General features: G+C 30.7%; 2 protein-coding genes across 8 annotated transcripts; one reads left to right on the top strand and one right to left on the bottom strand.

The window, feature by feature from the left end:
- Window positions 1-60: 60 nt before the first annotated feature.
- Window positions 61-22,077, top strand: LOC126670710 (calcium-transporting ATPase 8, plasma membrane-type-like). 7 transcript variants are annotated; one of them, XM_050364524.2, is made up of 38 exons: window positions 61-208; window positions 317-368; window positions 3,624-3,682; window positions 8,234-8,298; window positions 8,444-8,761; window positions 9,071-9,187; window positions 9,288-9,327; window positions 9,588-9,700; window positions 9,778-9,909; window positions 10,031-10,120; window positions 11,709-11,778; window positions 13,612-13,682; window positions 13,784-13,867; window positions 13,962-14,039; window positions 14,121-14,192; window positions 15,163-15,246; window positions 15,327-15,409; window positions 15,498-15,606; window positions 15,677-15,732; window positions 15,974-16,016; window positions 16,103-16,186; window positions 16,597-16,734; window positions 16,833-16,898; window positions 16,983-17,081; window positions 17,794-17,904; window positions 18,128-18,298; window positions 18,510-18,569; window positions 18,930-19,094; window positions 19,196-19,312; window positions 19,662-19,760; window positions 19,985-20,122; window positions 20,288-20,388; window positions 20,566-20,611; window positions 20,698-20,832; window positions 20,922-21,029; window positions 21,132-21,223; window positions 21,554-21,645; window positions 21,743-22,077. In XM_050364524.2, exons 5-38 carry the CDS (start codon window positions 8,600-8,602, stop codon window positions 21,754-21,756), a joined length of 3,240 nt encoding a protein of 1,079 aa, XP_050220481.1. In that variant the 5' UTR covers window positions 61-208; window positions 317-368; window positions 3,624-3,682; window positions 8,234-8,298; window positions 8,444-8,599; the 3' UTR covers window positions 21,757-22,077. The 7 variants fall into 7 exon arrangements, with proteins under 7 accessions (XP_050220481.1, XP_050220477.1, XP_050220476.1 ...); XM_050364520.2 differs by having other exon boundaries at window positions 313-368; window positions 8,480-8,761; XM_050364519.2 differs by having other exon boundaries at window positions 313-368; window positions 8,456-8,761.
- Window positions 22,078-23,495: 1,418 nt separating this feature from the next.
- Window positions 23,496-27,521, bottom strand: LOC126668777 (choline monooxygenase, chloroplastic). Its single transcript, XM_050361954.2, has 12 exons — window positions 27,411-27,521; window positions 27,297-27,363; window positions 26,223-26,561; window positions 26,093-26,138; window positions 25,597-25,732; window positions 25,421-25,495; window positions 25,107-25,319; window positions 24,805-24,900; window positions 24,471-24,592; window positions 24,283-24,376; window positions 23,998-24,048; window positions 23,496-23,918 (listed from the first exon to the last, which is right to left on the bottom strand). Exons 1-12 carry the CDS (start codon window positions 27,519-27,521, stop codon window positions 23,781-23,783), a joined length of 1,488 nt encoding a protein of 495 aa, XP_050217911.2. The 3' UTR covers window positions 23,496-23,780.
- Between the last annotated feature and the right edge of the window lie 468 nt (window positions 27,522-27,989).

Here is a 27,989-nt window from a genome sequence, read left to right as displayed (position 1 = left end):
TATTTTTGCCTTTGCGTAGTACCTTCACTTATCAAATTATACCCCTTTTAAAAAATTTAATATCTCTAAGAATATTTTTATCTTTTCTTAAATCTCTCGTTCTTGATTGCTAATGAAGCATTAATTGTATTCTTTTAGCCGATTTGATTAAATTAAATTAAACCCTGGAAAAAGGCATCATTAATTACTTGTGCATCAAGGCAACAAGGTGAGAGATCGATATTATATGCTCATGTGATTTATTTTCTTGATTTGTTCTTATTCTTTCACTTTTTCTCCCTTTTTCTTTTTTAAATATCAGTTTATATAAAGGAAGAGAATCAAAGGTTGAAGATTTTGCTCCAAATTTTCCTCTTTGTAATTTCCAGGTATGCTATATATCTTTTATTTAAATTCATTTCTAAATAAATGGATGTAGTCGTGTGAAAATTCAAATTCGAGATCTTTACATATTTTCATAAATTTAAAGTATGATAGAGCTCATATTTAACTAAGTGTGTATGTGTCGAGAAATTTTTAGATAAACTCAGTCCACCACGTCATCCATGAACTAAACCTATTATATTATGACACGTCATTAAAATAATGGCACTATCGTAATATTATTATTCAAAAGTGTAAACAAGAAATAAATAAAATTACGATTGTGCCACTATTTTAATGACGTGTTATAATATGATAGGCTAATACACGAATGACGTGATAGACTAAGTCTACCTGAAAATCTCTCATGTCTATAATGACTTAACTACCTAGTATCTAGTGGAATAAGTTAATTTAAATTATGTATTAACTATTCTTTTTTTTAGTGTTTATTCCATGCAACCGTTGCGCCACGTCATTTTTACATCAAGCCAATGAGCATTTGCGATAGGGAATTTTTTAATTATTACTTATTTTTTTATCATTCAATATTTCACATGGCTAATGCACAATTGGTTTGTTGCACGAATGACATGACGCAACAGTTGTGTGCAATATTTTTTTTTTTTTTGGAATTTGGATAATGAGAATAATGAAAATTAAAGATATATTTTTATGCTTCTGCCCATTTCATCGTAGCATTGGATACTTAACCCACTAGAGACTTCAACTTAAGAGAAAAAAAAAATATCAAAATAATTCTTTTTGTTCAAGTTTAGTCACTATACGCCGCAGCCAAAAATTAAGGGAAAATGTGTTATATGAGGCTAATTTTCAACCACAATCCCTTTCATTTGACATATTTTTCACTAAAGTCTTCTTTTATTTTATTCCATAACCATAATTTCTTAAAAATTTAAATGAGTTCAGTCAAAAAAGTATTTATAGACAATTTTACACATTTTGCATTTGAAAATGCTGGTCCGAATACCTATACAAAAAGAAAAACGCATCGCACTGCTAGAAGTTCAACATGAATATGACAAGGAGACTGTAAAAAAGTCTTGTCGAGATATATTTAACTTTTCGAGAAGAATTCAAAATAAAATGGTAAAATGACACTTAATAGATAATTTGACGAGTCTGTAATTATATTTGTAGCGTCTAAATCAATATTTTATAGCAAGAAAATGTACAAAATTGATGAAAGAAATTTCTTTTGTTATGGCCATTTAAATAGTATAAATTTTCTAATTATAAAATAATATAATTTTACTAAAAGATAGGTGATATATATTCACAAATCACAACAATGGAAAATAACCCATCATATGACCATTGATATGTCGTAGATAATACTATAGCACCGAAAGCTAATTCGTGGTTGGTGATGAATTTTGTGCGTTGATCGTTATTGATTAAGATATGTGTTTTTCATGATGATTATATAGGATCCTCAAAATATATCGTATATCAATTGTTATAAAATATTTAAAATAAAAAATAATATGAATAACTAATTAATTTTAATTAAAATAAAATAAAATAAATTAATCTACTAACCTTTTTAAACGCGCCAATTAATTTTAACGTCGTGTTTTAAAAATTAACAAAGATGAAAGTCCCCATTAATATGAAGGATCCCATAGAGGTGGAGATGAAGATGAATTCCTCTCCGTCAATTAAATTGGTACGAACATGGAGATTTCCCATAAAAAGCGGGGATGGATGGGTATTTCCGTCTCCGCCCCATTGCCATTCCTAGAGAGGAATAACATAAGTATTTTTTTTAATTTAAACAAACAACTTTTTATTGAATAGACTTGATGACTTAAAAAATTAAATTGGACACTGTCAATCTAGCTAACCTTTCTAAACGTGCTAATTTTTTTATTTTTTATTTTGCATTTTTGACTGTCAATTATAACAATTTTTCAGATGTTATTAAAAGCAACTAGAATTTTGTGCAATTTAAAAAGACTTCAGGGTGGCTGAAATTTGATTAAATTTGCAAATTGGCTATAATTAAATTTCAAAATTCAAAATCGATTAATTAAAAGTGGCGATTTGTGCAATTTTTTTTTTTGAAAAATAGATAAATGTTAAATCATTTGTAGCGGTAAGCTTTTTTTTTAAAAAAAATATACAAAAAAGATTTTGCAGTATTTTTGATTTACTAAACAAACTAAATGGACTGAACTTTTAGTTTTTTTATATGCCTATTTTTTTAGGTTATATGGTTCAAGTCCATAAAATTAAAAATTCAAATCATTCTAAAAAGTTAACCAATTAAATAGTCAATTATTATAATATATTATAAAATTAGATTTTTAATTTTAAAAATCATAATAACATGAATCGGTTTGTAAATAAAGCTTATGAACCGATTAACCGGTTCATGTCCGACCCTAATTATAAGTGATATAAGTACAAAGTGAAAAAAAGACGCATATAAGACTAATATTAGCTTCATAAACATGCAATTCATTTTTATAGGAATAAATTGACAAGTAAAGATACTAATTTATTAAAAAAAACAAAAAAAAACTATTCGTACTTTTTTAATAAATATATTTATCCTTCCTTAAATGTGTTGTTCAGTAAAACATTAAAAATTAAAATTTAAAGTTTGAATTTTTTTATTATAATTAATAAAATTATTATTTTCACCAAATTATATGAAAAATCTGTTTATTTCTAGTAGGTAATTCTAATTTATCATTTAAAGCAATTTTTCTTTTTTAAATATAAGGTCTCAAAGGTATATTCTCCACATGTCAAAAGGGTTATATATATGCTGAAATGCTTCCTTCATCAAATATTCTCTTTTTCTTGTTCTCATTAGGTACAGTCAAAATGTTGAATGCCAAGAAAATTTATTTTTTATATTTTTTCTATTCATTATTTTTATTTTCCTTCCTTTTTTTACGACATTAAAGGAAATATTGGAATATGAAATTCTCCTTAAATAATACAGCTTTGGTACATTAAATTATATAATATATACTTATTTTCTGATTAACCTATAATTTTTCAGTAGTTCAAATATAATTTCTATTTAATTATATATTTACTCTCTATTTTTATTTAAAAAAATACATTTTTTTTTAAACCCAGCTTAGGTTAGAGTTTATTCTAATTTTAAAATACTTCCGTCGTTGTATGCGCGCGCACACACACAAACACACACATATATATAATCTATACCACTTTAAAAATGATTGTATTATATATTTAATTGTTTCCGTTGTCAGTTGCAGAAAATTAACCAGCAACTGTTCATCTGTATTGAAACATTTTGATCTGGAAGATATCTAAGGTATGTAATATTGTTTCTCATATAAATGTAAGAAAATGTACTATTTTTTTTACTCTTTTTATGTATTATATTATTTTACTTAACATCCCTTTAGTTTGAAGAATTTTTTTATAATTTGATTTGTATAAATTAATTTTGTATCTTATTTTAACATATAATTCGCTGAGGTGGAGGTCATTTTACACCAATGAATGAGTGCCACCTCAGCACCGTATATAAATTTGAGAAAAAGTGGTAGTTCGTACATGAAAATGAGAAAATTTAAACTACGTGATTAAAATGAAAAAACGTGTAAAGTTGGTGAATTTTTATAGCAACAACCCTTAATTTTATTAGTTAAGTTTTTTTTTTATTTAGTTCACTCTCAAAAAGAATATAAAAAACAATTATTAACGAAAATAAATTTTAAAGATAATATTATTTGATTTTGAAATTTAAAATAAAAATATGTTATGGGTATCAAATAATTTCTCTTAAATGTTATTATTAATATAAATTTGTTTATCTTTTTATCTTTGTTTTTATTTTTTTGTTTTTTACGCACAAGACCATGATTTTCACCTAACCAACAACTAATTTATCTTAAATTATTTGTAAAGTGTATTTGGTATAAATAAAATTTGTAAATAATTTATTTAAAAATAAAAATACTGCAACTTTTAGAATACATTTGTTTGTTTTATGTAATAGTTGATGATATCGTTTTTCGTTCATTTTCGCCACGCTCAAAATAGCCATCATTTAAAAAAAAAACAGGCTTTCCTTTTCATTTTTATTCACGAGTAAATTGAAAAAGCCAATAGAAAGATTCGATTTTAACTTTGTGGAGCCGATGCTGCTATTGCCCGTTCAAGTTTTAGAAAATAATAATAAAGATATTCAATGAATTTTAAAATATAAAAAACACTTTAAATAATACTACAAAACAGTTGGTACTCAAAACAAAAAAAGACGTTAAAAGAAAAAAATATATAATTAAAATTATTTTAATATAATATTATGCTATTTAAAATGATTTATGTACATATTTTATCCAATATTAAAATAAACATTAATTTCTAAATCATATTTATTTCAAATTAAAATAAATATGTTAAAACAACTATATGAGAATTAATATTTTTCAAAAGGGTTAATTCCAATAAAATGCTAAACTTTTACGAATTTTGTCATTTAACTAAACCTTTTAAAATCGTCTATTTTAACCAATTTAGGGATATCTAAAATCTTTTATAGTTATTCGTGAATAAAACCGAAAAGTTGCTATTCGTCATTCGTCAATGGGATAAACTAACCAATTTTGAATGATTTTGAATAGAAATAGTTTCAAATATCTTATATCATTCAAAATCGGTTAGTTTAATTCATTGATGAATAACAAATTCTTCGTTTTTATTCACGAATGGCTAAAAAAGGTTTTAAATATTGCAAAATTGGCTAAATTAGACGATTTTTTAAAGGTTTGGTTATATTGACAAAATCCGTAAAGGTTTGGTATTTTATTGAGATTAACCTTTTTTAAAATAAAATTAAAGAAATTCACTTATGATGATTTGGACTCAATTATTGTCTATTTGAATGATTTTAAAAATCTCAATCAACCAAAACATTTTTAGTTAATTTGGGTTGAACGCATATATATTGATATTAACTACATTAATGAACTAACATATTTTGATAGTTCATGTTAGTTCAGCAGAATTTTAATGGATTCGATCAAAAAAATAATCATATTTTGACTAAATTAATTTATACAATTTTTTTTAATTTAGTATTTGACTTAATTGAAATTCATATTTTTGTTTATCAATTAGTTCGTGGTATTTATAAATTACATTAACCGACTAAAAATGATTATACAGTGTACACTTTCATGAACTTTATATTATTCGTTTATGTCGGTATGATATTGTGTCAAATTTTGGTCGATCTGATGTAAACTATATAATTATTTAATTGACTTAATTCGAGAAAACTCGATTTGAAATCTGACTAAAAATATGCTTACTCATCTAGTTTTAACTTTTAACCTGTCTTTTTATGTAATGATGACATCTGTCTAAATATATGTAATCAAACTACAGAATTTTGTTCAAACATTTTTATGCAACCTAAACATTATATTAAAATTTTTAATTGGACGGACATGTATAATATATGATCTGTTAATAAATAAAATAGTGAGTTATGATGGACACATTGCACCTGGCTGTGAGAGACGTGCCAGCAAATTAAGCCACGTCCTTTCTTCAAGTTTGAGGAATGTAGTAATGTGGCACTTTCTCCCTAGTTTGCCTCCCTCATCTTCCTTTTGCAACAAAAGTTCATTTTCGTCCTTAATTTTGACGCAAAAATCAAACAGGACTAATTTCTGATTTAAGAAAAAATATTTTTAGTTTTATTTTACCATTTCAGCTTCAAATTATTCAATCAATAATTTTCACTTCATTTTCATTTTCAATTTATATATAATATTCTGATCATATTTTGTCATATTTGAACAAGTAAAACGAGATACTATGTTAAATCTATTTTTTTTAAAAAGTTATAATCTCAATCTTGTTTGATACAGTAGTTTATAGTAATTTTTTTTAAAAAACTGAATCTTTATTGCTTCTTCGTAAATAATATTTTTTGCTTAAATAAATGGTTATTATTATTTTAAATTTAGGGGTAATATCATAAAAATTCACCATTTTACACATTTTCGCAATTTAATCACGTTCTTTAAAACTTCTCATAAACATACGCCAACTTTTATTTTTTTTCAAATTCATACACGGTGCTGACGTGACACTTATTCATTGGTGCAATATGCTGAGGTGTAAGTCATTTTTAACTAATGAATGAGTGACAAGTCAACACCGTGTATGAATTTGGGAAAAAAAATAAAAGTTGGTGTATGTTTATAAGAAGTTTTTAAAAACATGATTAAATTGAGAAAACGTGTAAAATTTGTGATTTTTTATGACATTAACCCTTAAATTTATGACTCGAGATCAAATAATCAACTCTCAATTATTTTGATCAACTAAGGACTATGATTTATATTTTTAGACCTATTAAAGATAGTAAAGTTTTATTTTTAAATTAATTAAAACTAAATTAAACCATTCAAATTTAAATTTCTTTAAACTGTATACTTCTAATTTTTAGAAAAATTAAAATTGTACTAATTCAAAAATTGGATGGTCCATTTACTACTTTTATCATTTTATCTACTTTCATGATTTGTTTTCTTTTGCCTGTCATTAATCACATAGATCACAAGTTTTAAAAGATCAATTAATTTATTAAATTCTTTATGATAAATGATAAAAGTTGTTGAATTCTTAAGCTGCTGGATGAGCAAAATTTGCTTTAGATACAACTAACTACTCATGTTCGGTAGTGTTAAGTATGTTTAGAGTTAGACATACATCTAGCTAATTTAAAATTTGAATCAAATAAATTATATAATAGATAAAGTAGAATTGCCTATAGTTCAGAGATTTCAAATGCTTCGTGTAATTATTATTTTAAATTATAAATTGACGATAATAAATAATAACAAAACTCATAAAGAGTAATATGAAAAATTCCACACAAAAATATAACATTCATCAATATATATATATATATATATATATATATATATATATATATATATATATATATATATATACACTTTGAATTGAAGGATTTTCAATGATTTACACAACCTATAAATTTGAACAAAATCCAAATAAGGATACAAAATTGCTACAATTTTATATTTTTTTTAGAATTTTTCATCTTTTAAAATCTTTTTTCGAAATTTTCACTTATTAAGTACATATAAAGTTAAATTATACTATTATATAAAACTTGCAAATTTTATGAATTTCATGTTTAATTCAAACAATAAAAATTACAACTTTTAATATATTTTATAAATTTAAAATTCAACGATTGAAAAAATATCTCATGGAGAAGAGAATAAGAAGAAGACAACTATAATTATTATCTTTAATTAACTCGGACGGCTAAGCTTTCTAAATGCACTTCTAAATCTCGATTTTGAATCTCAATGTAGTTAGTTTAAGCTAATTTAACTTCTTATATGTTTAACACTAACAATTTACTTTTATCTTTTAGATTAATAGAAATAAAACTCCAATACATCAATAAATAAATAAAAATAAAGATTAACTGAATTTATATTAAACATTCTTTTTAAAAGTAGAATAAAACAGTAGTTAAATTTTAGAATTATTACCAATTTTACCTGTAATAATAACTATAGTTAAACCAGACATCCTAAACTGACAACACTCCGCTCATAAAAACAGGCAGCAGTAACCGTATACATAGCAAAAAACACAAGAATCTTGCTTACTTATTTTGAGCACAAAATAAATATAACGCGCTTTTTCGCTGTCAAAAATATATAAATAGGAACCAAATATATTTCTTTCGCCTTTTTACTTTCATTATTTCCTAAAACTAATTGCTTCTTCTCAAAGGCATTATCAGATGCCAATTGAAAAAATCCTTTTATTTTAACGCTTTAATTTCTCTCACATTTTGAAGCAAAACCAGAGCTCGAGGAAGAAGAAGAAGAAGAAAATTTCTAGCTATTCTATATCACAGCAAAGGTATAATTATTATTATAATTATATTTAATTAGAAGTTATTTTCATTTATTTTGACTGTTCGTTAATTTGTCGTTTTATTCCGATTTTATTAAACCTAGTCGGTTCATCAGTGACTCTTTGTTTTTTTTTTCCTTTCTAATTGAAGTTTCGGAAATAGAAACGCGTTTTTTTGTTGTTCTAGAGAAAAACGGAAGAAAATCGGTGACCGGAGAGGAGAAAAATGGCGTAAATAGAGGAAAAAAATTGGAGTAAGAAGACTGACTAACGGTGCCACATCTCCTGCGACAGTGAAAAGTAAGAAATGGAAATGTTTAATAAAGGCTCAACGTCGCCTTATAGACGGAGGCATGATCTCGAATCTGGTAGGAGTCGTTCTAATAGTGAAGATGACGATGCTCTGTCCAGTCCGTTCGATATTCCTAACACGAAGAACGCGTCTGTTGAACGTCTTCGTCGCTGGAGGGTAATTTAATTATTTTTAACTCTATTTTTAATGTGTATTTTAATGTTATTTTTGTGATTTTTTTTACTGATTAGCTTATTGTAGTTTTCATGCTAAATTGAATGTTGTGTGTGTTTTGTTTATAAAAAATTCTTTTGAGTAAAATGTATTTTGTTTTTGTTTTATTTTTTTCAACATTGAGAGAATTATTTGTGTAATAAAAGGTGTCTTGTTTTTAAGTTATTTATAGGTTTATGTGGATGTTCTATTTTTAGTAAATAGCTCAGTGTAGTTTTTATGCTAATTGTTCTTTTTTAAATTTGTTTGTAGCAAGCTGCACTTGTACTTAATGCTTCGCGTAGATTCCGGTACACTTTGGACTTGAAGAAGGAAGAAGAGAAGCAGCAAATATTGAGAAAGATTAGGGCACATGCGCAAGTGATACGAGTACATTCTCGAATTTGGCTGATGCTTTTTTTTAATGTATTTGTATTCATTAGCATTTTAACTAAGCTATTGGTTTAATATTTGTGTTCTTATGCATCAGGCTGCATATCGATTTAGAGCTGCTGGGGAACAAGCAAATGGTATATGTTTTATCTACTGGTTGTTGTTGTTCTTAATTTATGTAACAATTCTTTACTACATTATAGGAGTTGAGTTTGCCATCTATTAAGGTCTTAGTAACTCTTGTTAGCATTTGCACTTACATGACTCTAAATTGCTAAACTTAGCAAGTCTATTGAGCTTTTTTCCCCCAATTGATGATGTGTAATTCTGTCGTGGACTGTCACCTATGTCCAAGTGGATCTACTGCTCTAATTGCTTTGTAATATTTTCCTGACAGGAACTGTTGTAGAATCAGAGTCAATACCTAAGGGTGATTTTGGAATTGGACAAGAAAAACTATCAGCAATAACAAGAGATCATAAACTTGATGAGCTGGAGCAAATTGGAGGGGTAAGTTCATCAAATATGAAGTTCTCTCGACTGATTTTGGAGTATCTTGAGATTTATCTTGGTTCATTTTGCATTAGGTAAAAGGGCTTGCTGATATGTTAAAAACAAAAACAGAGAAGGGGATTTATGGAGACGATGCTGACCTACTTAAGCGCAAGAATGCATTTGGTTCAAATACATATCCTCAAAAAAAAGGAAGAAGTTTCTGGGTAATTGCTATTGGAGTTTGTGTTTTGCTTTTTTCTTAGTTTTTCTTTCCACATTTTACTTGATACTATTGAAGAAATAATCGGCTCTCCACAATCTTCACTGATGCATTTGATTTTTCAGATGTTTCTTTGGGAAGCATGGCAAGATCTTACTTTAATCATATTGATGGTCGCTGCTGTTGCTTCTTTGGTGCTGGGTATAAAAACAGAGGTGAGTTTGCTCATTGCTCTTATTATTTTGCACCATATATGAGTATCTATTTAGATTTTTTGATCATTTATTTATCCTTAGTTTTTGGAAACCTAATTATTCTCTAGGTAAAAAAAATTGTTCTCTTGGTAGTAGCACTATGAGGAGTGAGGTTGCCAAGTTGGATTGACTAACTTCATTTGCATCTTGTTTACATAGATATGAACATGGCTCCTCTATAGTTATCTTAGCACAGGCATCAATTAGTATATGATAAGAAAAGACATGTAAATCAACATGATATGATACTGATTTTCAATTTTTATGGTAGTAGTAGAACAACAAGAGTTATGGAAGCAATTAATTTAGTGGATCGACATTGTTGGTTTGACATTTACATAGACATTCTGTGCAACAGTGATATGATATTTTAAAGCGAGCAATGCTTTGTAAAATATTTTTGGCGAGAACAATTTCTTCTTTTCAAGTGTTTAGTGCTCGTAGAAAAATTAACCAAGTAATGGTTGAAGGGACAGCAAAATCTTTTAGGAAAATCTCATTTTTAAATACAAAGTCATAATAAATATTTCAAATTAGTTACAAAAGAAAATAAACTTTACCAACAACTCGAGATGACTCGAAGTTGAATTGTCCTTTTCCCTGAAAAAACTGATTTATCAATTTATTTTGTATTTAAATGTTAGAATTTGTCATTTTCAAGAAGCTTTTCTGGAGAGAAAATTATCCCAGAATAATTAATGTCCGTGGTAACAGAAGAAGCCTAAGTGTGATATTTGGAACTTTCTTTACCTTGAGAAGTTTGCTTCCCCTTCTTACTGTCAGAGGATGTGCTGAAATAGGAATTTTAAAGATACTTAAGGCTTGATTAGTATTCACACAATTTAGGATGTGCTATTCAAACTTGAAGGTATGATCAGCATGCATTTTCTAGTTTTCCTTTTCACCGAAAAAACTGATATATCCAATTTATTAATTCATTTTGTATATCAGCATTAGATCTTGTCATTTTCTAGAAATTTTCATGTAGAAAAAAAGTATCCAAGAATAATAACTTTTTGAAAACAAAGGAAGCCTAAATTTGAAACTTTCCTTTCCTTGAGAAGTTTACTTCGGCTTCTTACTATGAAGGGATATGCTGAAGAGGACTTTAAAAGATACTTGAGGTTCCTAAATTGAATGTAAAACTTAAGATTAGTAGCTAATTAATATCCGGATATTTGATTAGTTTCCAACTGTAAGAACCTTGTCTTGTTGTATAGCATGTGTAAGTTGCTTTATGTTTGTTATTGTCTTTCCTTAGGGTTATTGAAATTATTTTTTGTTGCTGATTGGTAATGTAATTTATTGTTTGAAGCAAAGCAATTATTCTTTTTCCCCAACTTTTTTTTGGTATAACGGAAAACATTCCTGTCCCTAGCTCTAATTCATCATAAATTGCAAGTATTTGGAAAACCTTCTGCCCCTTTTTGTTGCTGTACTTTTGTGATTCTGGTCATGGTCCCTTTCACGTGCCACTTGCATGACCAAATATATCTATATACTATGTTTTTGTTTCATGTCTTGTACTTCATTTACATTTTCCGTGTAGGGTATTAAGGAGGGATGGTACGATGGAGCTAGCATTGCTTTTGCTGTTATTCTCGTTATTGTTGTGACAGGTATGCATTTTAGTGAAAGCTTTTATCTAATTGATATTGCTTTAAGCATAATATAGCAGTGGAGTGATATGTGAAGAACTTCTCTATCATAGGGATACTCTATTTTGGACAATTGAATATTGGCTTAATTTCTTAAAAACCCCCCACCTTGCACTTTTTCTTCGTTTATACCCTGACCTTGTAAAAACACCATTTGTACCCAATTTTGAGTTTTTATGTTTCATCCCTACCCAAAAGCATTAAATTGTACTCTTTTCATTTGGAAAAGAGTTTAAAACATACTTTTTTCTATTTTTAAAAATACAAATAAATCCTTAAACTTAAAAAATAATCAAATACATCCAAATAATTAATTAATTTTTTTAATTTTATAAAATAATAAAAAAAATTATTATTATTTTAATTTTTTTTGTCGGAAACATTTTTTAAAAAAATAAAATAAAATTTAAAAATTTAAAAAAAATTCGGAAATATTTTTTTTTAAAAAAAAATTAAAATTATTTTTAATTTTTTTGAAGAAAATGGTATTTTTTACTATTAATAATATTAATATCTAAATAGTATATAAATTAAAAATAAAGGATTGTTTTAAACTCTTTTTCAAATGAAAAGAATACAATTTAATGCTTTTGGGTAGAGATGAAACATAAAAACTCAAAATTTGGTACAAATGGTGTTTTTACAAGGTCAGGGTATAAACGAAAAAAAAATACAAGGTGGGGTTTTTTTAAGGAATTAAACCCTTGAATATTTGATCTCTCATATTTGTACAAAATGGTGATGAATTGAAGATCCATTAATTTACTCTTTAACTCATGATTATTTGGGAAAGTAGGGATGCAATTAGGCATAGATCTTAAAAGCATAAGGTGCATCAAGGCACAAAGGGGGTCTTAGAGCTCAAGGCTCGAGCCGCAAGTCAATTTCGAATGTTAGGTGCTAAAGAAGACAAAAATTGCACAGTAAAGCTAATAAAGATTTCCACATAATATGTAAATCAATTTTTTATAATCTTAAAAAAAAAATACATACAAACCATAGGATGGAAATTTCCTATTTAGAACCAAAAAGAAAATTACCATGTCCATGTTCAAGAGATTTAACCATAGCCATATTCGTTGATCCTACTGAATAACTAAATGACACAAAGTGTCTCTTAGGGAGTCGACTCGAATCATCATCGATTCATCATCATTAAGTTCATTGTAGGCATTTGTGATATAACCCACTTTGATGTGCGAAGCGCTAGCTTAATTGTCTCTAGAGCCTCTCACATGAGGCATACCTTTAACAACCATAGAAATTAATTTTATATGTATTAGCTAATGACTTAAAACTTTAGTGTTGCTCATTTGATTGTATTCATATCTTTATTGGTTTTATTTGTACCGGCTTGTGGAGGTTTGACAAGACATGTGCACAAAACATAGTATATGCACATAGGTGATTTACCTATTGTTCTCTTCCATCTGAACATAGAAGATACCCATTGTTTTGACTTTCTCCTTTACAATAAGGCCCATCCTCTCCTTCCTCTAGCAAAGACTTAATCTTATTCTCTTGTTTCACTGCGACGTTATTGTTTTGAAATTGTTTTTAGGATAAGGCCAGTGACAGTCAGATACAAAGTTTATGTAGCAGTGGAAGTTTTCTTCGACTTCATATTTGATGGTCAAAGAAGCTTTTCGTCTTTTTTACTTCCAAAATTAAATTATTAGTTCTATTATTATGCTCTCCATTAAGTAATCCCAACTTTAAGAAGCCATAAGGAAAAGTCAGTGTATACTATTTCTACGTCCACGATCTTAACATTTTTTTTCCTATTTTCTTCAGCTGTCAGTGATTATAAACAGTCTCTTCAGTTCCAAAATTTGAATGAGGAGAAGAGAAACATACATATGGAGGTGAATTTTCACAGCATCACAATAATAATGCACCTGAAGTTTATTTTCCTTTTTCTAATCTTCTCTCTTCTTATTAATTGTATTATAAAATGTCTGTGCAGGTTATCAGAGGTGGAAAAAGAGTTGATGTTTCCATATATGATCTTGTTGTTGGAGATGTTGTGCCACTCAACATTGGTGACCAGGTAGGCACATCATCTCTGCTCTCTCTTCTTCCTACTGTATTCTGCTTCCATTTTCTTTAGCGTTTTTTTTTTAATTCTGCAAACACATCTTTAGGTACCTGCTGATGGACTTCTAATCACTGGTCACTCACTTGCTATTGATGAATCAAGCATGACCGGAGAAAGCAAGATTGTAGGCGTCGTGACTCATCCTTAAATTTGGCCAATTGCTTAAAGTTGCCTCTATCATATAAGTATATTATGGATTCTGCAGGTACACAAGAGTTCAAGGGAGCCATTTCTAATGTCTGGCTGTAAAGTAGCAGATGGCAGTGGCACTATGCTGGTATTCTTTGATTTGGTTTTCTTTATAACCATAGCATTTTATACTTCTTAAGAAGCAATTTTTTGTAGTTCTTTGTAGGAATTGCATGAAGTTATTGTTTGGATCTTAAGAAATATTTGTTTGAGCAAGCACCTCTCAATGCTCTCATTCGTTCACAGACAATTTTGTGATGTCTTGCTTATTTCTCAGTACGCTAATCAAGGAAACAAATTCTAGTATCATGTTAGTGAACTTGTAAACTTTTCCAGAATCTTGTTGGGTATTTCCTCACAAATTTAGTATGTTTAGGCAGAAATTCGTCAAAATTTGCTTTTCCCACTTTTAGACCTGAACGCAGAAAAGGATAGAAGATAAAAAAAATAAGATGAATTTGGGGGATGTTTGAGATTGAATGAATTATTATGAGCTAATGTGTTTATAGAATTATGCTTTACGTGTCGGAAAAAGTATATTATCCTGTTTATTTTCTCCCTTACAGTTTTTGTTAATTATTTTCACAAAATTCTGTCATAGTTCTTCTGTTGCAATGATTTGAACCTGTTTTTGATGATATATTTAGCTGGGTCAGGATAGTACTGTCAATGGGTTTAACAATCTGCATGGTAACATTTTATTTTCAACTGCTTTTCCCCGTATATTTAATCTCATGGTCACAGATTGCTTCCTCACTCTTTGTTCTGTTATGTTGGTGATTTTTCTGAACTACCAACGGTGGTTCTCTCACTTATTCGGGTGGCAATACAAACTTTGTCTTCAAGATGTGTATATTATCCATTGCCATCATCAAAAAATTATATTAAATTACAAGTGTTGCATATCATAGTTGATGAGAAGGTCATTGCAACCAATGCTGTTTTTTACGTCCTGCTTTATAAAAATCCTCTCTTTAGTTTGGAGTAATATGAAGAAAATTGATAAGACCTTGGCGGTCTTAACATGTCTTCATGCCTTTCATATATTTCTTTTCCAGGTAACAAGTGTTGGTATCAACACCGAATGGGGATTGCTTATGGCTAGTGTTTCTGAAGACACTGGTGAAGAAACACCTCTGCAGGTTAGTTTTCTCATTATCGCTGCAGGTTGATAATTGTTAGGTTTTACATTTGGTGCTTATCTATAAATTAATGCTGGCAGGTGCGCCTAAATGGGGTTGCAACCTTCATTGGTATTGTGGGGCTGTCGGTAGCTTTTCTTGTCTTAGTCGTCCTTTTGGTTAGGTAACTGGTCTCTTGCTCTTATTTGTCTGTCTTGACGAACATCTAATCTTCGCGTTTGTTTTTAAAATTTGTAATTGTTTTGCAATAGATTCTATACTGGTCACACCGAGAATCCGGATGGGACTCCTCAGTTCAAAGCTGGTAAAACCAAAATTGGCGATGCAATAGATGGAACCATTAAAATTCTAACTGTTGCGGTACGTGTGCTAATGAAATGCTTTCAGTATAGTCATTTTTGGCTGTTAACTAATGTATTAACTCTTTTAGGTAACCATCGTAGTAGTTGCAGTACCTGAAGGACTTCCCTTGGCTGTTACCTTAACGTAAGTTTAGTTTCACAGAAAATATCTCTGTATGCTGTACAATACTGTTTTAACCTTTGTTACTAGTACTCTTGTCCAACTATTATTCTCTTTCTTCCTCTTCTTGTTATGTTTTATTATAGCTTCCAACTTTATTTTACACTGCATAATGTGCTTCTCAATTTGTTGTTTTTTTCTTTTTTTCTTCCTTCCCAATTTTCTTTACCAATTCATATTTTTTTGATTTTTATAAATGGTGCAGTCTTGCCTACTCTATGAGAAAAATGATGGCAGATAAGGCCTTGGTATGTTGAATTTTATTCTGTCAGCGTTTTTTCCTTTTTTTCTTTTCAACTTTGATCACCTGTCCTTATTAGTGGTTGAACTTCAGGTGCGAAGGCTTTCTGCCTGTGAAACTATGGGCTCTGCAACAACCATTTGCAGTGATAAGACCGGAACTTTAACCCTGAATCAGGTGAATTATAATGTTTCTTTAAGATAGTTTTGAGGTTCACAATTTTTCTTTTTAAGAGTGGGTCGCTCACATGGAGGGCGGGTTTTGTTGGAGATGTGTAGAGATGCATGAATTTGCTTATAAGTTCCCTTCTTTTTATGTCGCTGAATTTCATCAGAGCCATGTTATGGAAATTTGGTTCCCGTTATAAGATTTTAGTTTTGATACCCTTAAGAGTTTAGATCAGGTATTACACATTTTCAAATTACATTAATATGTGCTTCTTAATGTTGGGTGGGTATGCTGGAAAGAAAAATGTTATGGTGCATGTTGGGTTTGTTTTTCTTTTGGGCCATAGAGAGATGGAAATACGATCTTTCTAATTCTTCCATCTGTTTGAGTGAGCAACATTTTCTTTTTTCTATTCGCAGATGACTGTTGTCGATGCTTATGTTGGCGGTCAGAAAATTGATCCACCTGACAGCAAGTCAAATTTGTCTCCTAAGCTATCTTCTTTACTAATCGAAGCTGTTGCGCAGAACACAAATGGAAGTGTCTATATTCCTGAGGTATGAATGTCTATTAGTTCTATTTATTAAGAGCAATTTGGTTAAGACAGCTACTATATCATCAATGGATTCTGATATTTGTCCATCTGTTTTGGAAGGGTGGAGGAGAGACAGAATTTTCTGGTTCTCCAACAGAAAAAGCTATTCTTGTTTGGGGAGTCAAGGTATCTTCTATTGCTCCATGTTATATTATGACTCAAAGATTTTATCAATTATCAAACTCATCGATTACTGGTTTTTGTTTATAGATGGGGATGAAATTTCAAGATGTTCGATCAGAATCAACTATTATTCATGTTTTCCCATTCAACTCTCAGAAAAAAAGAGGTGGTCTTGCATTGAAATTGGTAAGATGACTGGATTATATCATTGATTGTATTCGGTAGAAAATTAGTGATGCTATCTAGGACAGCTATTAGAAGTCAAAATATATTTTCTACCAAGTTTTAGAATAATTTTGGAAGTGATGAACTTATTTAGCCATTAAACTTGAGAGCATTGTGTCAAGGGCTGGATGAGAAGTCACCGAGTGTTCTGATCTGACTGGTTGAATTGGTACCGAGTTCGAGTTATTTATGCTGTCTGTCGAATTTTCTTTCCTGTAACTAGGCTATTTTGCTTCTCTATTCTCACAGTTGAGCTAGTCAGTAGTGATTCTGAGGACCAAACTATAATGATAATCCTTTTTTAGCAGTAGACTGATGGAAATACAGAAAATTATGTTTTACAGGAACTACAGAGCTGTCAGTATTATTTACTTTATGATATTGATCCAGGATTTGTTAATCAGAACTTGCACAACTAAATTATAAAGTCTTCGGTCAATTTTGAAACTTTCTTTTAATATCAACCTTGGGAAATAGCTTTTGTCCATGTCTTCCTTGATGATTGATGACCAGCAGATTCTATGAACGATTGATGACCAGATTCTATGAACGATTGATGACCAGATTCTATGTTAAAATTGGACTTTTGCAGTTAAATGAGGAGCCCTAACTGTTTGAAATAGTTATACATACTGTTGACTTCTTAAGTTCAAAATTCTGCTGTTTGTTTCAGAATGATTCTGAAGTGCATATACACTGGAAGGGAGCTGCTGAAATAGTTTTAGCCTCATGTACAGCCTACATGGATCAAAATGGTGAAGTGGTTCCACTGGATGATGAAAAGGTCCTTTTAAATTCTTTTATTTGTTGGAAATATAGTTTTCAAGCCCACCCCCAACACAAACACACACCCCCCCTAACTCCGCCAATTTCCAAATGTCAATACTTCTTATTTAGTTAATTTTTTCCTTTTTTTTAGTTTAAAACCCTGCACAAGAGTTTCTGTTATTATTAGTTCTACATACTTCAGAGGTTCCCTGTTGCTAATAATTGGCTACTCTTTGCAGGCTTTATTTTTCAGGAGATCCATTGAGGATATGGCTGCACGCAGTTTGCGTTGTATTGCGATTGCTTATCGTTCATATGAGTTGGATAAAGTCCCAGTCAATGAACAAGAACTAACTCAATGGCAGTTGCCTGATGATAATCTTATTTTGCTATCCATTATTGGCTTGAAGGTAATAGTTTTCAAAGAAATAGCAGTTGTCCGAGGCTTTATTTTTCATTGGTATCTTGGGTTCAATCATATTAAAATTTGGCTGGCATTTAAATTTTTCTAAAGAAAAACTGATAGGCTTAACATTTGATTAAAAGTTGCTCTCATTTGGGCACCACGCTAAACTATTAACACCTGCGTAAGATGCTAATCTGTGTTGAGACTGGATGCAGGACCCTTGTCGACCTGGAGTCAAAGAAGCTGTTCAACTATGCCAAAATGCTGGCGTTAAGGTATTTGTGATGCCCATTACTGATCGAAATGGTGAAAACGTTGTACCCTATGTGATGAATATGTTTAGTTGCTTGTTATAGTGTTTTCTGTCCCTTTCTTCAAAAAGTTCTTTTACTATGACTCGGGTCAGTGTGCGGTGATTCTTTCTGTTTTGTATTATAGTATCTGCTGTTCTTGAATTTAAAATATTTTTTCCTCTTTTCCTTGAGAGAGAGAATCACATAATTGGGTCTTTTGAGGGTTGCAATTAGATGAAACCCAACATTGCATTTTCCAGCTACTATGAGCATCAGTTCCTTCTCATTGCATCCTATTGAATTATGTCAAGAAAGTCTTATGTTTTCTCTTCTTTTTTATAGGTGCGTATGGTCACTGGTGATAATCTTCAAACTGCTAGAGCAATTGCTTTGGAATGTGGGATTCTGAGCTCAGATGAAGATGCTGTGCATCCTACCCTTATTGAAGGAAAAGACTTCCGGGCCTACTCTGATGAAGAAAGGGAAAAAGTTGCTGAGAAGATATCAGTATGACTGGATCTATTTTTGAAATTAATGTTGTATCTAAATTGGTGTTAATTTGCAGTGATAAATTCTTGAGAACTAATCTGTTTCCAATATGGTCGTAGGTAATGGGACGGTCTTCTCCAAATGACAAGCTACTGCTTGTGCAAGCATTGAGAAGAAGAAAACATGTTGTTGCTGTCACTGGGGATGGTACAAATGATGCACCTGCATTGCATGAGGTATGTTTGGTTCTTATCTTAAAAATGTTTGAAAATTTGTATGTATGTTGAATAACACTTGGTTCTGCAACTTCTAAGGATAATAAACAGTTATCCTAGCAAATGTGCTATATAGTTTGGATTATAATTAGTTAATTACTTATTTTATTTTTGTTTGTGTTTATGAGTCTCACATTTGGCCAGTCATATCCTACTGTAATATATTACTGGGCTGCTGTTATCGTCAACCATCCTTATGTGTGTGCATACGAACTCGGTGTTTGTAGCTGTTCTTGTTCTTCTGAAAAGATCAAGTGTTGCTTTTGTTGTAGTCCAGGTAAACTTATGGTAGTTTATGTCTTATCTTCAGGCGGATATTGGCCTTTCAATGGGGATTTCAGGAACAGAAGTTGCCAAAGAAAACTCGGACATTATTATCCTGGATGATAATTTTGCATCAGTTGTGAAGGTAGCTATATTCTTCTGTTAATTTAACTCGTTTGAACTTGAAATAGTTTTCAGAGACTCAACTATAGGATCAGGATTAGCATCAGCTTTTTGTAATTACATTTTTTAAATCATTTGTTGGAGAGGTCCTATTATTTCCTTTCTTCATTCTTATTTAATACCTCTATTTTGTGGATTATTGCTGAAGTAGTCATGTTAATGATTAAAAGTATTTGTTTCATGCAGGTTGTACGATGGGGTAGATCTGTATATGCAAATATTCAGAAATTTATCCAGTTCCAGCTTACTGTTAATGTTGCAGCTCTTGTTATAAACGTTGTAGCTGCAATTTCATCTGGTGATGTCCCATTAAACGCCGTCCAGGTTTGTGTTCCATATTTTTCTCTCTCTCTCTCTCTCTCTCTCTCTCTCTCTCTCTCTCTCTCTCATGTCCATTAGTAAAAGGCTATAGACATAATAGAAAAGGGAGTGATATTTACTTTTTTCTTGTGTGTATGTGGTTATTGTTTTTCTCTTCTTGCTGCACAGCTTCTCTGGGTTAATCTTATCATGGATACTCTTGGAGCACTGGCATTAGCTACTGAACCACCTACTGATCACCTAATGCATAGGCCTCCAGTTGGTCGCAGGTATAAAATGTTACATGTTTTGTTTCCTTGGAAATTCTTATGTGTTGTTTAGGTTTCTGAAACTGTACTGGCTCTGTAGTAATTTGGCATTGTGTTATGCACGAGAATTGATTTTATTCGGACCAATTTAACTTGCAACCCTTTTTGCATTTTGGGTTCTTATTGCGTTATTCTCAGGGAACCTCTAATTACAAACATCATGTGGAGAAACCTGCTGATACAGGTGTGTACGGTTTCATGATTTATTCTGGTAATAAATACGGTTGTGGTAATTTTTATGTATTCACTGCTTTTCTTTTTTAAATTCAGGCAGCATATCAGGTGAGCGTGCTGCTCACCCTTAATTTCCAAGGCAAGAGCTTATTAGGTTTGAAGAATGATAACCCTGCGCATGCAAATGATGTGAAGAATACTTTGATATTCAATGCATTTGTGCTCTGTCAAGTTAGTTCCTAGCTCCTACTTTAAAACATCAGCAGTATGACACTTGAGCCTTTCTATTGTTGACTTTAACACTTTACATGCTTATTCAGATATTCAATGAATTTAACGCTCGCAAGCCAGATGAACTTAATGTTTTTGAGGGAATCACAAAGAACCATCTCTTTATCGGGATTGTTGCAGTGACACTTGTTCTTCAGGTCCGACTTGCTCATGTTTATAGTTCAATTCGTGGACATTTTGTATCTTAATGTTAGTTCCTGTTCATTTTTTTATTCTTACGTTTTGGGTTTCTGTTGTAGGTGATTATCATCGAGTTCATCGGGAAATTCACTTCAACAGTCAAGCTTAACTGGAAGCAATGGTTGATTTCAATTGTTATTGCCTTTATCAGGTTAGGCAGCACACATTTTTTCAATGCTACTTGTGGCTACGGGTTCGCCAAAACCAAATTAAACCGAATAGTCGAACCGAACTGATTCCGTTTGACATTATGAAGTAACTTTGGTTCGATTCAGTTTGCGGAGATAATAACTTCATTTTAATGTTTTATAAATTTGGCTCGGTTAAAAAATATTCAAAATTTAATTTTGGTTCCGTTTGAACGGAATGCACACCCTTATGGCTGCTGAATGGAATATTGCAAATTTGATTTATAGCAACTTGATTATTACTCCATTTGATGCTTGACATATGATAAAAAGCTTCTCTTATTTCTCAACAGTTGGCCTCTTGCTCTGGTTGGAAAATTTATTCCTGTTCCAGAAAAACCGTTGCATAGATTCTTCATGTGTTTTCGACGTCGGAACTCTCAAAGTAAGGGTCTTCTTAAAGTTAAACCATTCATATGGCGCAGTTTTTTGCTTTGACATTTTTTCAGACACCTTAATCTCTGTCATATTTTATATTTCAGGTGAATCAGTTTAAGGTTTTAAGAAGTTGCAATGATCTTTATATATATAGAAGTTGCAAGATCGCCTTTTTCCCTCGGCTGGTTTGTTATGGGTACATAGTTACACGCATATATGGATCTGGAGGTTTCATTAAAGAAAAAAAATGTTAGGTAGCAGTCTATGATTAGGAACTTTCTAAGCTTTTGTCTCCTCACAAATTTTTTACGTAGTACTTCTAACCCGGATGAGATGGTGTCGAAATAGAAAATACAAAGTGACTTGCTGGTTGTACAGATAATTTTCAAATTCAATGCTCGTCTTAGACGTTTATCTATATATCTGTTATGTCGTGTTATTTGAATCTTGTACTGTATTTTAATATGCAGTTAATATTTTCTGGCAATTGTAATTTACAAGAATATTTGATATCTGCCTATACGTAGTTTGATTTCACAACAGGGCTTCATCCGCAGGCGTTGTAGGGTAATGCTTTTAATTTAGGCCTAATCACTCAAAAACCCCTCACCTTTAAACTTTTTTTCAATTCCACCCTGACGTTGAAAATTTGTCAATTTTACCCACTTTTGAATTTTCTGTTTTCAATTGTACCCCAATATTTTAATTTTTGTTAATTTTTTTACTTAAATGATGAAATCATTCAATTAATTAAGTCTAAACATGAAATTAAATTCTTTTTTATTCAAAAAAGTACAAATAAGTCCTTTATTTTTAAAAACTAACTAAAAACCATAATCAAATTAACACTAATTTAAATTCTTAATTAATTTAACTAAATTTAAATAAATTTAAATAAATTTTAAAAATATACAATTAATATATGCGAGACATGGAGAATGTTTTAAACAAATTTTCAAACGCAAAAGACGTTAATTTAATTTTTCAGGGTACAATTGAAACACAAAAATGCAAAATAGGGTAAAATTGACAAATTTTCAACGTCAGGGTATGATTGAAAAGGGGCTAAAAGGTCGGGGTTTTTTAAGACATTAGGCCTTTAATTTATATTCATACCATATGGTTTTATTGTATTTGATATGAAATAGAAATTAACAATGGCGGAGACAAAACATATTTCTTATCTACTATATTCTGAAGTAAATATTTTTATTTGTTTGATACTTTTACAAGAAAAAATAAATTAATATTGTATTTTTTTAAAAGTTTTTAATAGAAAAAACTAATATTTTTAATTTTTTTCAAATTATAATTATAATAGATTACTTTCTCAAAATTTTATTTGACTTTTATAATTTTTTGAAGCTATGGGAAATGAAAAACTAGTTAAGGTATTTAAATTTTACTTTTGACAATTTGATCATTCGAGTATTTTGACCAACTCAACTAACACAATTAAACCTTCTTTTTAGGAGTTATTCAGTAAATTTAGTTAACTGGCAATTAACGTTGAGAAACATGTACTTCTATTTTTCCAAATCAATATAATTATTATTTTGACATAAAAAAAAACTAACACAATTAACTAACAAGGGGGATTGTTAGTGAATTAGATCAAATATTAAAATATGATATTTTTAAACCGTGGAGGGACTTAATTAGTTAGGTCTTATCTTACCGTGTTTTTAAGTAATTATCTCTAATTTTTAATAGGAAAGAAAAGGTTTTAACAGCTCATTTTCAAATATAGGGGTTAATATGAGGATTTAAAGATGTCCAATTTCCTACTAAAAAAGAAGATTTAATAATGAAAAGGTGAAACATATAAATTTCTGTACTAACATAAGGCATCAACAATTAAACCAGATTCTGAAAGAAAAATGATGAAATTGTCTAGCCAGCACCTTGGCTGATCTCGTTCTAGCAAGTTATGAATTGCATCAACATCAAGGAGTATAAAAGAACAAAAGGTGGTGAACAGAGTCTTTTAATTTACAGGATTCGCATTTCAGGTATTCTTCCAATCCGTATAGAACCGGGAACATCATCAGGTAAAGCCAATGACATTAAGCACAAATGTGGACAGGCCGAAGCTTGAAATTTTTTCATTCCGCAAACTTGTACCTGATTTGCTAATGACACTCATGTTTTAAGATTATGATGAAGCAATTGGTGGAAATGATGCATTGGTTTCTCGACTGTAGGAGCATATCGACCTTTATTGTATGCCGGTGATTCCAGGCCCCTCTGGACACCTTCACATAGCATGATATCTTCCATCTGCAAATCATATGTGAGCTCTGAAAAGAATAGGAAACGTAGAAAGATTGTTTTACAAGGGACTCTGCAATATCTTTACCTGTACTTTTTCGCTATCTACTAAACTTCTCTCGATGAATGCTTCGTCTTTCTGACACAGAAAAATATTTTCATTAGAATTATTGCATTTAGTAGACAAAAATTACAAGATATTGTCCACTAGAGTAATCTACAAATACTTGTACAACAAAAAATAATCAAAATTCACATTCCTTCTCGATGAAATTGAATAGTACAAAATTTTGAGCATGTGTTCTGTGTCGAAGTCGAAGCAACTAACCCATTATTTTGAATATTATCACCTAATGCAGGAGAAATTAAGTACCTTATAGTCAGCTTCAATAAAATAATCAAATATCACTTGGCATTTGCTGGGTCCTAGCGGGAGCACCAGATTGGTGTCCATCCAAGGTCCGTATCTACAAAACCGAGAATAGCTTAGCACACAAAATAACGGGAATGAGTGTTAAACTAACAATCAATCACAATTACATTTAGCAGTTAAGAAAGTACCTATTAATCATGAAATTTGGATAAATGAAAGCATATAAAGCTTTTGATCCAAGCCGATCAAAATCTTCCGCATTTCCTGCTGAGCCACCTTCACATCTTTGGATGCTAGCCTTTTCATACATCTGTCTCAGAAATGCAGACATTTCAGGTGGGAGGGCAAAACATTCTTCCACTGCGACTCATATAGATAACAACTGAGGTAACAAATATAGGTGTCAAGTTGTGTGATAAGTTAATGTTAGTCTTCTAGATAACTAATAGCCAATGCCTATTGGTTGACGACAACGACAAACTGAAAATCCAAAAAGGATAAGAAAACACTATGGATGCGTACAGTGGTGGAGTAAGAATCGAGATTAAGACCAGATGCGAGGGCTTTATGTGCAAATGGCACATGATAACCACCGTCTAAGTAGTTATCACAGAATACCTGAAAAAAGAGGGGGGGAAAAATCAGTAGGCAATATAATTATGCTAGACGTACTGCAAAACAAGGATACTAGTTTCAATGTTTGTGTATTTTTCATAAAGAATAGGAACTCGTCGTCACCCCATATGGTTACTGGGTCTTTTGTCTAAAACTTATATTATAAACATCAGACGACTGGACTCAGAAGTAACTTGTACAAATCATACCTTCCAGTTGCATTGGATATTGTATGCGCGCCTACAAACATAGCTTAAAGAAGAATCAACTCCATTTGTTTTCAGTAGTTCCGAACAACTGCCAAGCCATTCACTTTCCACCATATTGCCACCAACTTCCTGCTGAGGTGAACTCTCCCTGTCCACATTGAGAAGAACAAATGGACCCCAGGCAGCTACATTTAGAGGAATAAGGCCAAACTCCTATACTCCATAATCAGAGAAATTAAACTAGTTATTAGTCAATTCTTAAAAAGCCGAGTATAAGCAGAAATTGAGATTACCACCGTAATGTTTCAGCATACATCTAAACTGAAATTCTGCATCCCTGTTATTCTCGTTGCTTTAAGAAGCGCTCCATCTAATCCATAGGTCCATGCCTAGACAAAAAAACGGTTGGATACACATTTAGCCAAAAGAAATCGGCTAATCTATTGATAGCATATTAAACCCGCAGACAGTTTATTATAAGGAAACTCACATGGTAAGGGCATAGAAAGCAAGACTTCTTGCCAGAACCCGACGCAATAACCGAGCCATGATGGCGACACACATTATGAAAAGCATGAATCTTTCCATTTTCATCGCAGCACACAACAAACTCAACATTTCCCAATCTACAACAATTTGATCATCGATTAAATAAGCATCGATAACAATAATGAACCCCAAAATAATATTCATCCGGTTCATAATATATGTCGCATTTGCCTGTTTCACATAGATTAAGAAAGTAATAAATATATTTTGATTTATATATACATTTACTAAATTGTCCATATTATCTCTGCTATTTTCCGGTCTGACTAATTCTTGCAGTCTCACTAATTTATTTATTGACGGGGATAAACTTGAAAAAAATAACAATAAATGCTCTTTTGATATTTCAAAGTGACAAATATTATGAATTATGATAAATAAATATTTTGAAATGCGATAAATATTATGAAAAACAGAATGGTCACTGTTTTTTGTACCTTCCAGTGAAAAAATCACGAGGATTCTTTATCTGCTCAGTAAACCCTGCAAATTCAACACTAAACAAAGTATTAGATAAATGAAATTACTGGGTATACATCAAAAATACATTAAAAAAAAAGAACTGACCAACAGCTTGCCAGCCTCTGTAAAAAATATGTTGAAGCTCAAAATCATAAAAGGAAGGGTCTGTATACCAAGAACTGGGGGGTGTAAATGCTTTTTCAATGGGAATTAGAGGGTCAAATTCATAAACTAATTTTTGAGAGTGATCAGTATTATGTTGTGAATTGTGAAGATGAGCAGTGGTGATTATAATATTTTTGTGATTGGTGTTATGGTTTTTGGTTTGAAGGAAGGTGGCAGTGATGATCGGTTTCAAAGTGATCATGGCTGCTGCTGAGGTTATGGTTACTGACGGTTGCTCCAATGTATTGACACTCAAATTTTTGCTCTTTTGGATGAACTTTTAACTTTTCAGTCCCTCTCTCACGGAAAATTGGCAATTTGGCCCCTCAGCTATCAGCCAGTGGCCAACTGGAATTCGTCTAGCAGAAATTTTAAATAGAGGATAACTTTTGTTCAATCAGCGGCTGATAATCATTATGATTCCTGATTTTTAAAACCTCTATAAACCTTCTGAAGCACGGAAACATCGATGAAGTTGCATGTCCTGTTTCGGAAACGTTTTGGAAATCAAAAACTTTCAGAAATTTTCGGAAACTCATAAGAAAATATTTCGAGCCGTTTTTATAAATAAAAAAATTTATATATAAAAAAAACATAAAAAATTCTCAACTAATAATTTTTCTGAATTAATTTCACTATTTATTTTATCTAAAATAAAACTTATCTTCTTATTTTTATAAGATTTAATTATGTTTAATCTATTTTATTAATTAATATAATTATAAATAAAATTTACTATATATAATATTTTATAGTTTCTAATATTATAAATATATCTCTATATTTTTTATTATTTACACATTTTCCCACGTTTCATGTCATTCATTTTAAATATTTTCCGTTTCTCTATGTCTGTTTCGTGTCGTTTTCGTTTTCTGTTTCCGTGCTACCTAGCCTTCAGAGTTTTAATTTCGGTCAATAATTTTCTGAGTTTTAGTTTGGAGGCGAGTAAAATCTCAACCATCAATTTTAAACTAGTTGAAGACGTAACAATTATTTCTTAAAAATATATACGCAGAATCATCTCCATATCACCTGACACATTATCAATTTTTTTAAAATCTAAAATACATTTAGAAACCTGAAATTAAAAATCTTAAAATTTAAAAATTCTAAAATTCTACCAACCCCTTCACTTGCCACCATCCGCTCCGCTGCCACCCCTTCATCTACTGCAGTTGCCACCCACTTCGGCAGCTCGTCCTCAACGGAGGCGGCCGGAGTGGATGGCGGTGGCATGTGGAAGGGTAGGTAGAATTTTAAGATTTTAATTTTTAAGATTTTTGGTTTTAAATTTTTAAGGGTATTCTAGATTTTTTGAATTTTTAGAGTTTTTTAATAATTTGTCAAGTGGCGTTGGTATGATTGTGAATATATTATTTATTTTTATTTTTTTATGTGCCACATCATCAATATTTAGTAGTGTTAGTGTAAAATGGACGGTAGGGGATTTATCGGTCTCCAAATCAAAATTCAGAGGGTTCGAAATTAAAAATCAGGGAGTTTGTGAATTGAGAGTCCAAAAGTTAGGGACCGTGAATGATTATTAGTCCTTAGTCAATGTGTCATTTGATTTCTAAACTAAATGACCGATTTTATTTGCTACTTTTTTTTAACTTTTTTGGGATAAATAATACCCATTTTTTTCTAGTTCATTCAATTTTTGAAAATTAAAATATTAATTACCATACAGCTCAACTTAATTTT

This window comes from Mercurialis annua, linkage group LG2, assembly GCF_937616625.2.
Source record: "Mercurialis annua linkage group LG2, ddMerAnnu1.2, whole genome shotgun sequence".
Taxonomy (NCBI): domain Eukaryota; kingdom Viridiplantae; phylum Streptophyta; class Magnoliopsida; order Malpighiales; family Euphorbiaceae; genus Mercurialis; species Mercurialis annua.
This window is presented reverse-complemented; position numbering and strand designations above follow the sequence as displayed.

Coding starts and splice junctions, on each gene's coding strand:
- LOC126670710 (XM_050364524.2), top strand. CDS start 8,600: ATGGAAATGTTTAATAAAGGCTCAACGTCGCCTTATAGACGGAGGCAT. Junction 11,779..13,611: donor TCTCGTTATTGTTGTGACAG/GTATGCATTTTA, acceptor TATTTTCTTCAG/CTGTCAGTGATTATAAACAG. Junction 19,095..19,195: donor AAGTTGCTGAGAAGATATCA/GTATGACTGGAT, acceptor ATATGGTCGTAG/GTAATGGGACGGTCTTCTCC.
- LOC126668777 (XM_050361954.2), bottom strand. CDS start 27,521: ATGCCACCGCCATCCACTCCGGCCGCCTCCGTTGAGGACGAGCTGCCG. Junction 24,593..24,804: donor TCGATTCTTACTCCACCACT/GTACGCATCCAT, acceptor TTTCTGAGACAG/ATGTATGAAAAGGCTAGCAT. Junction 23,919..23,997: donor TAGATAGCGAAAAAGTACAG/GTAAAGATATTG, acceptor TATGATTTGCAG/ATGGAAGATATCATGCTATG.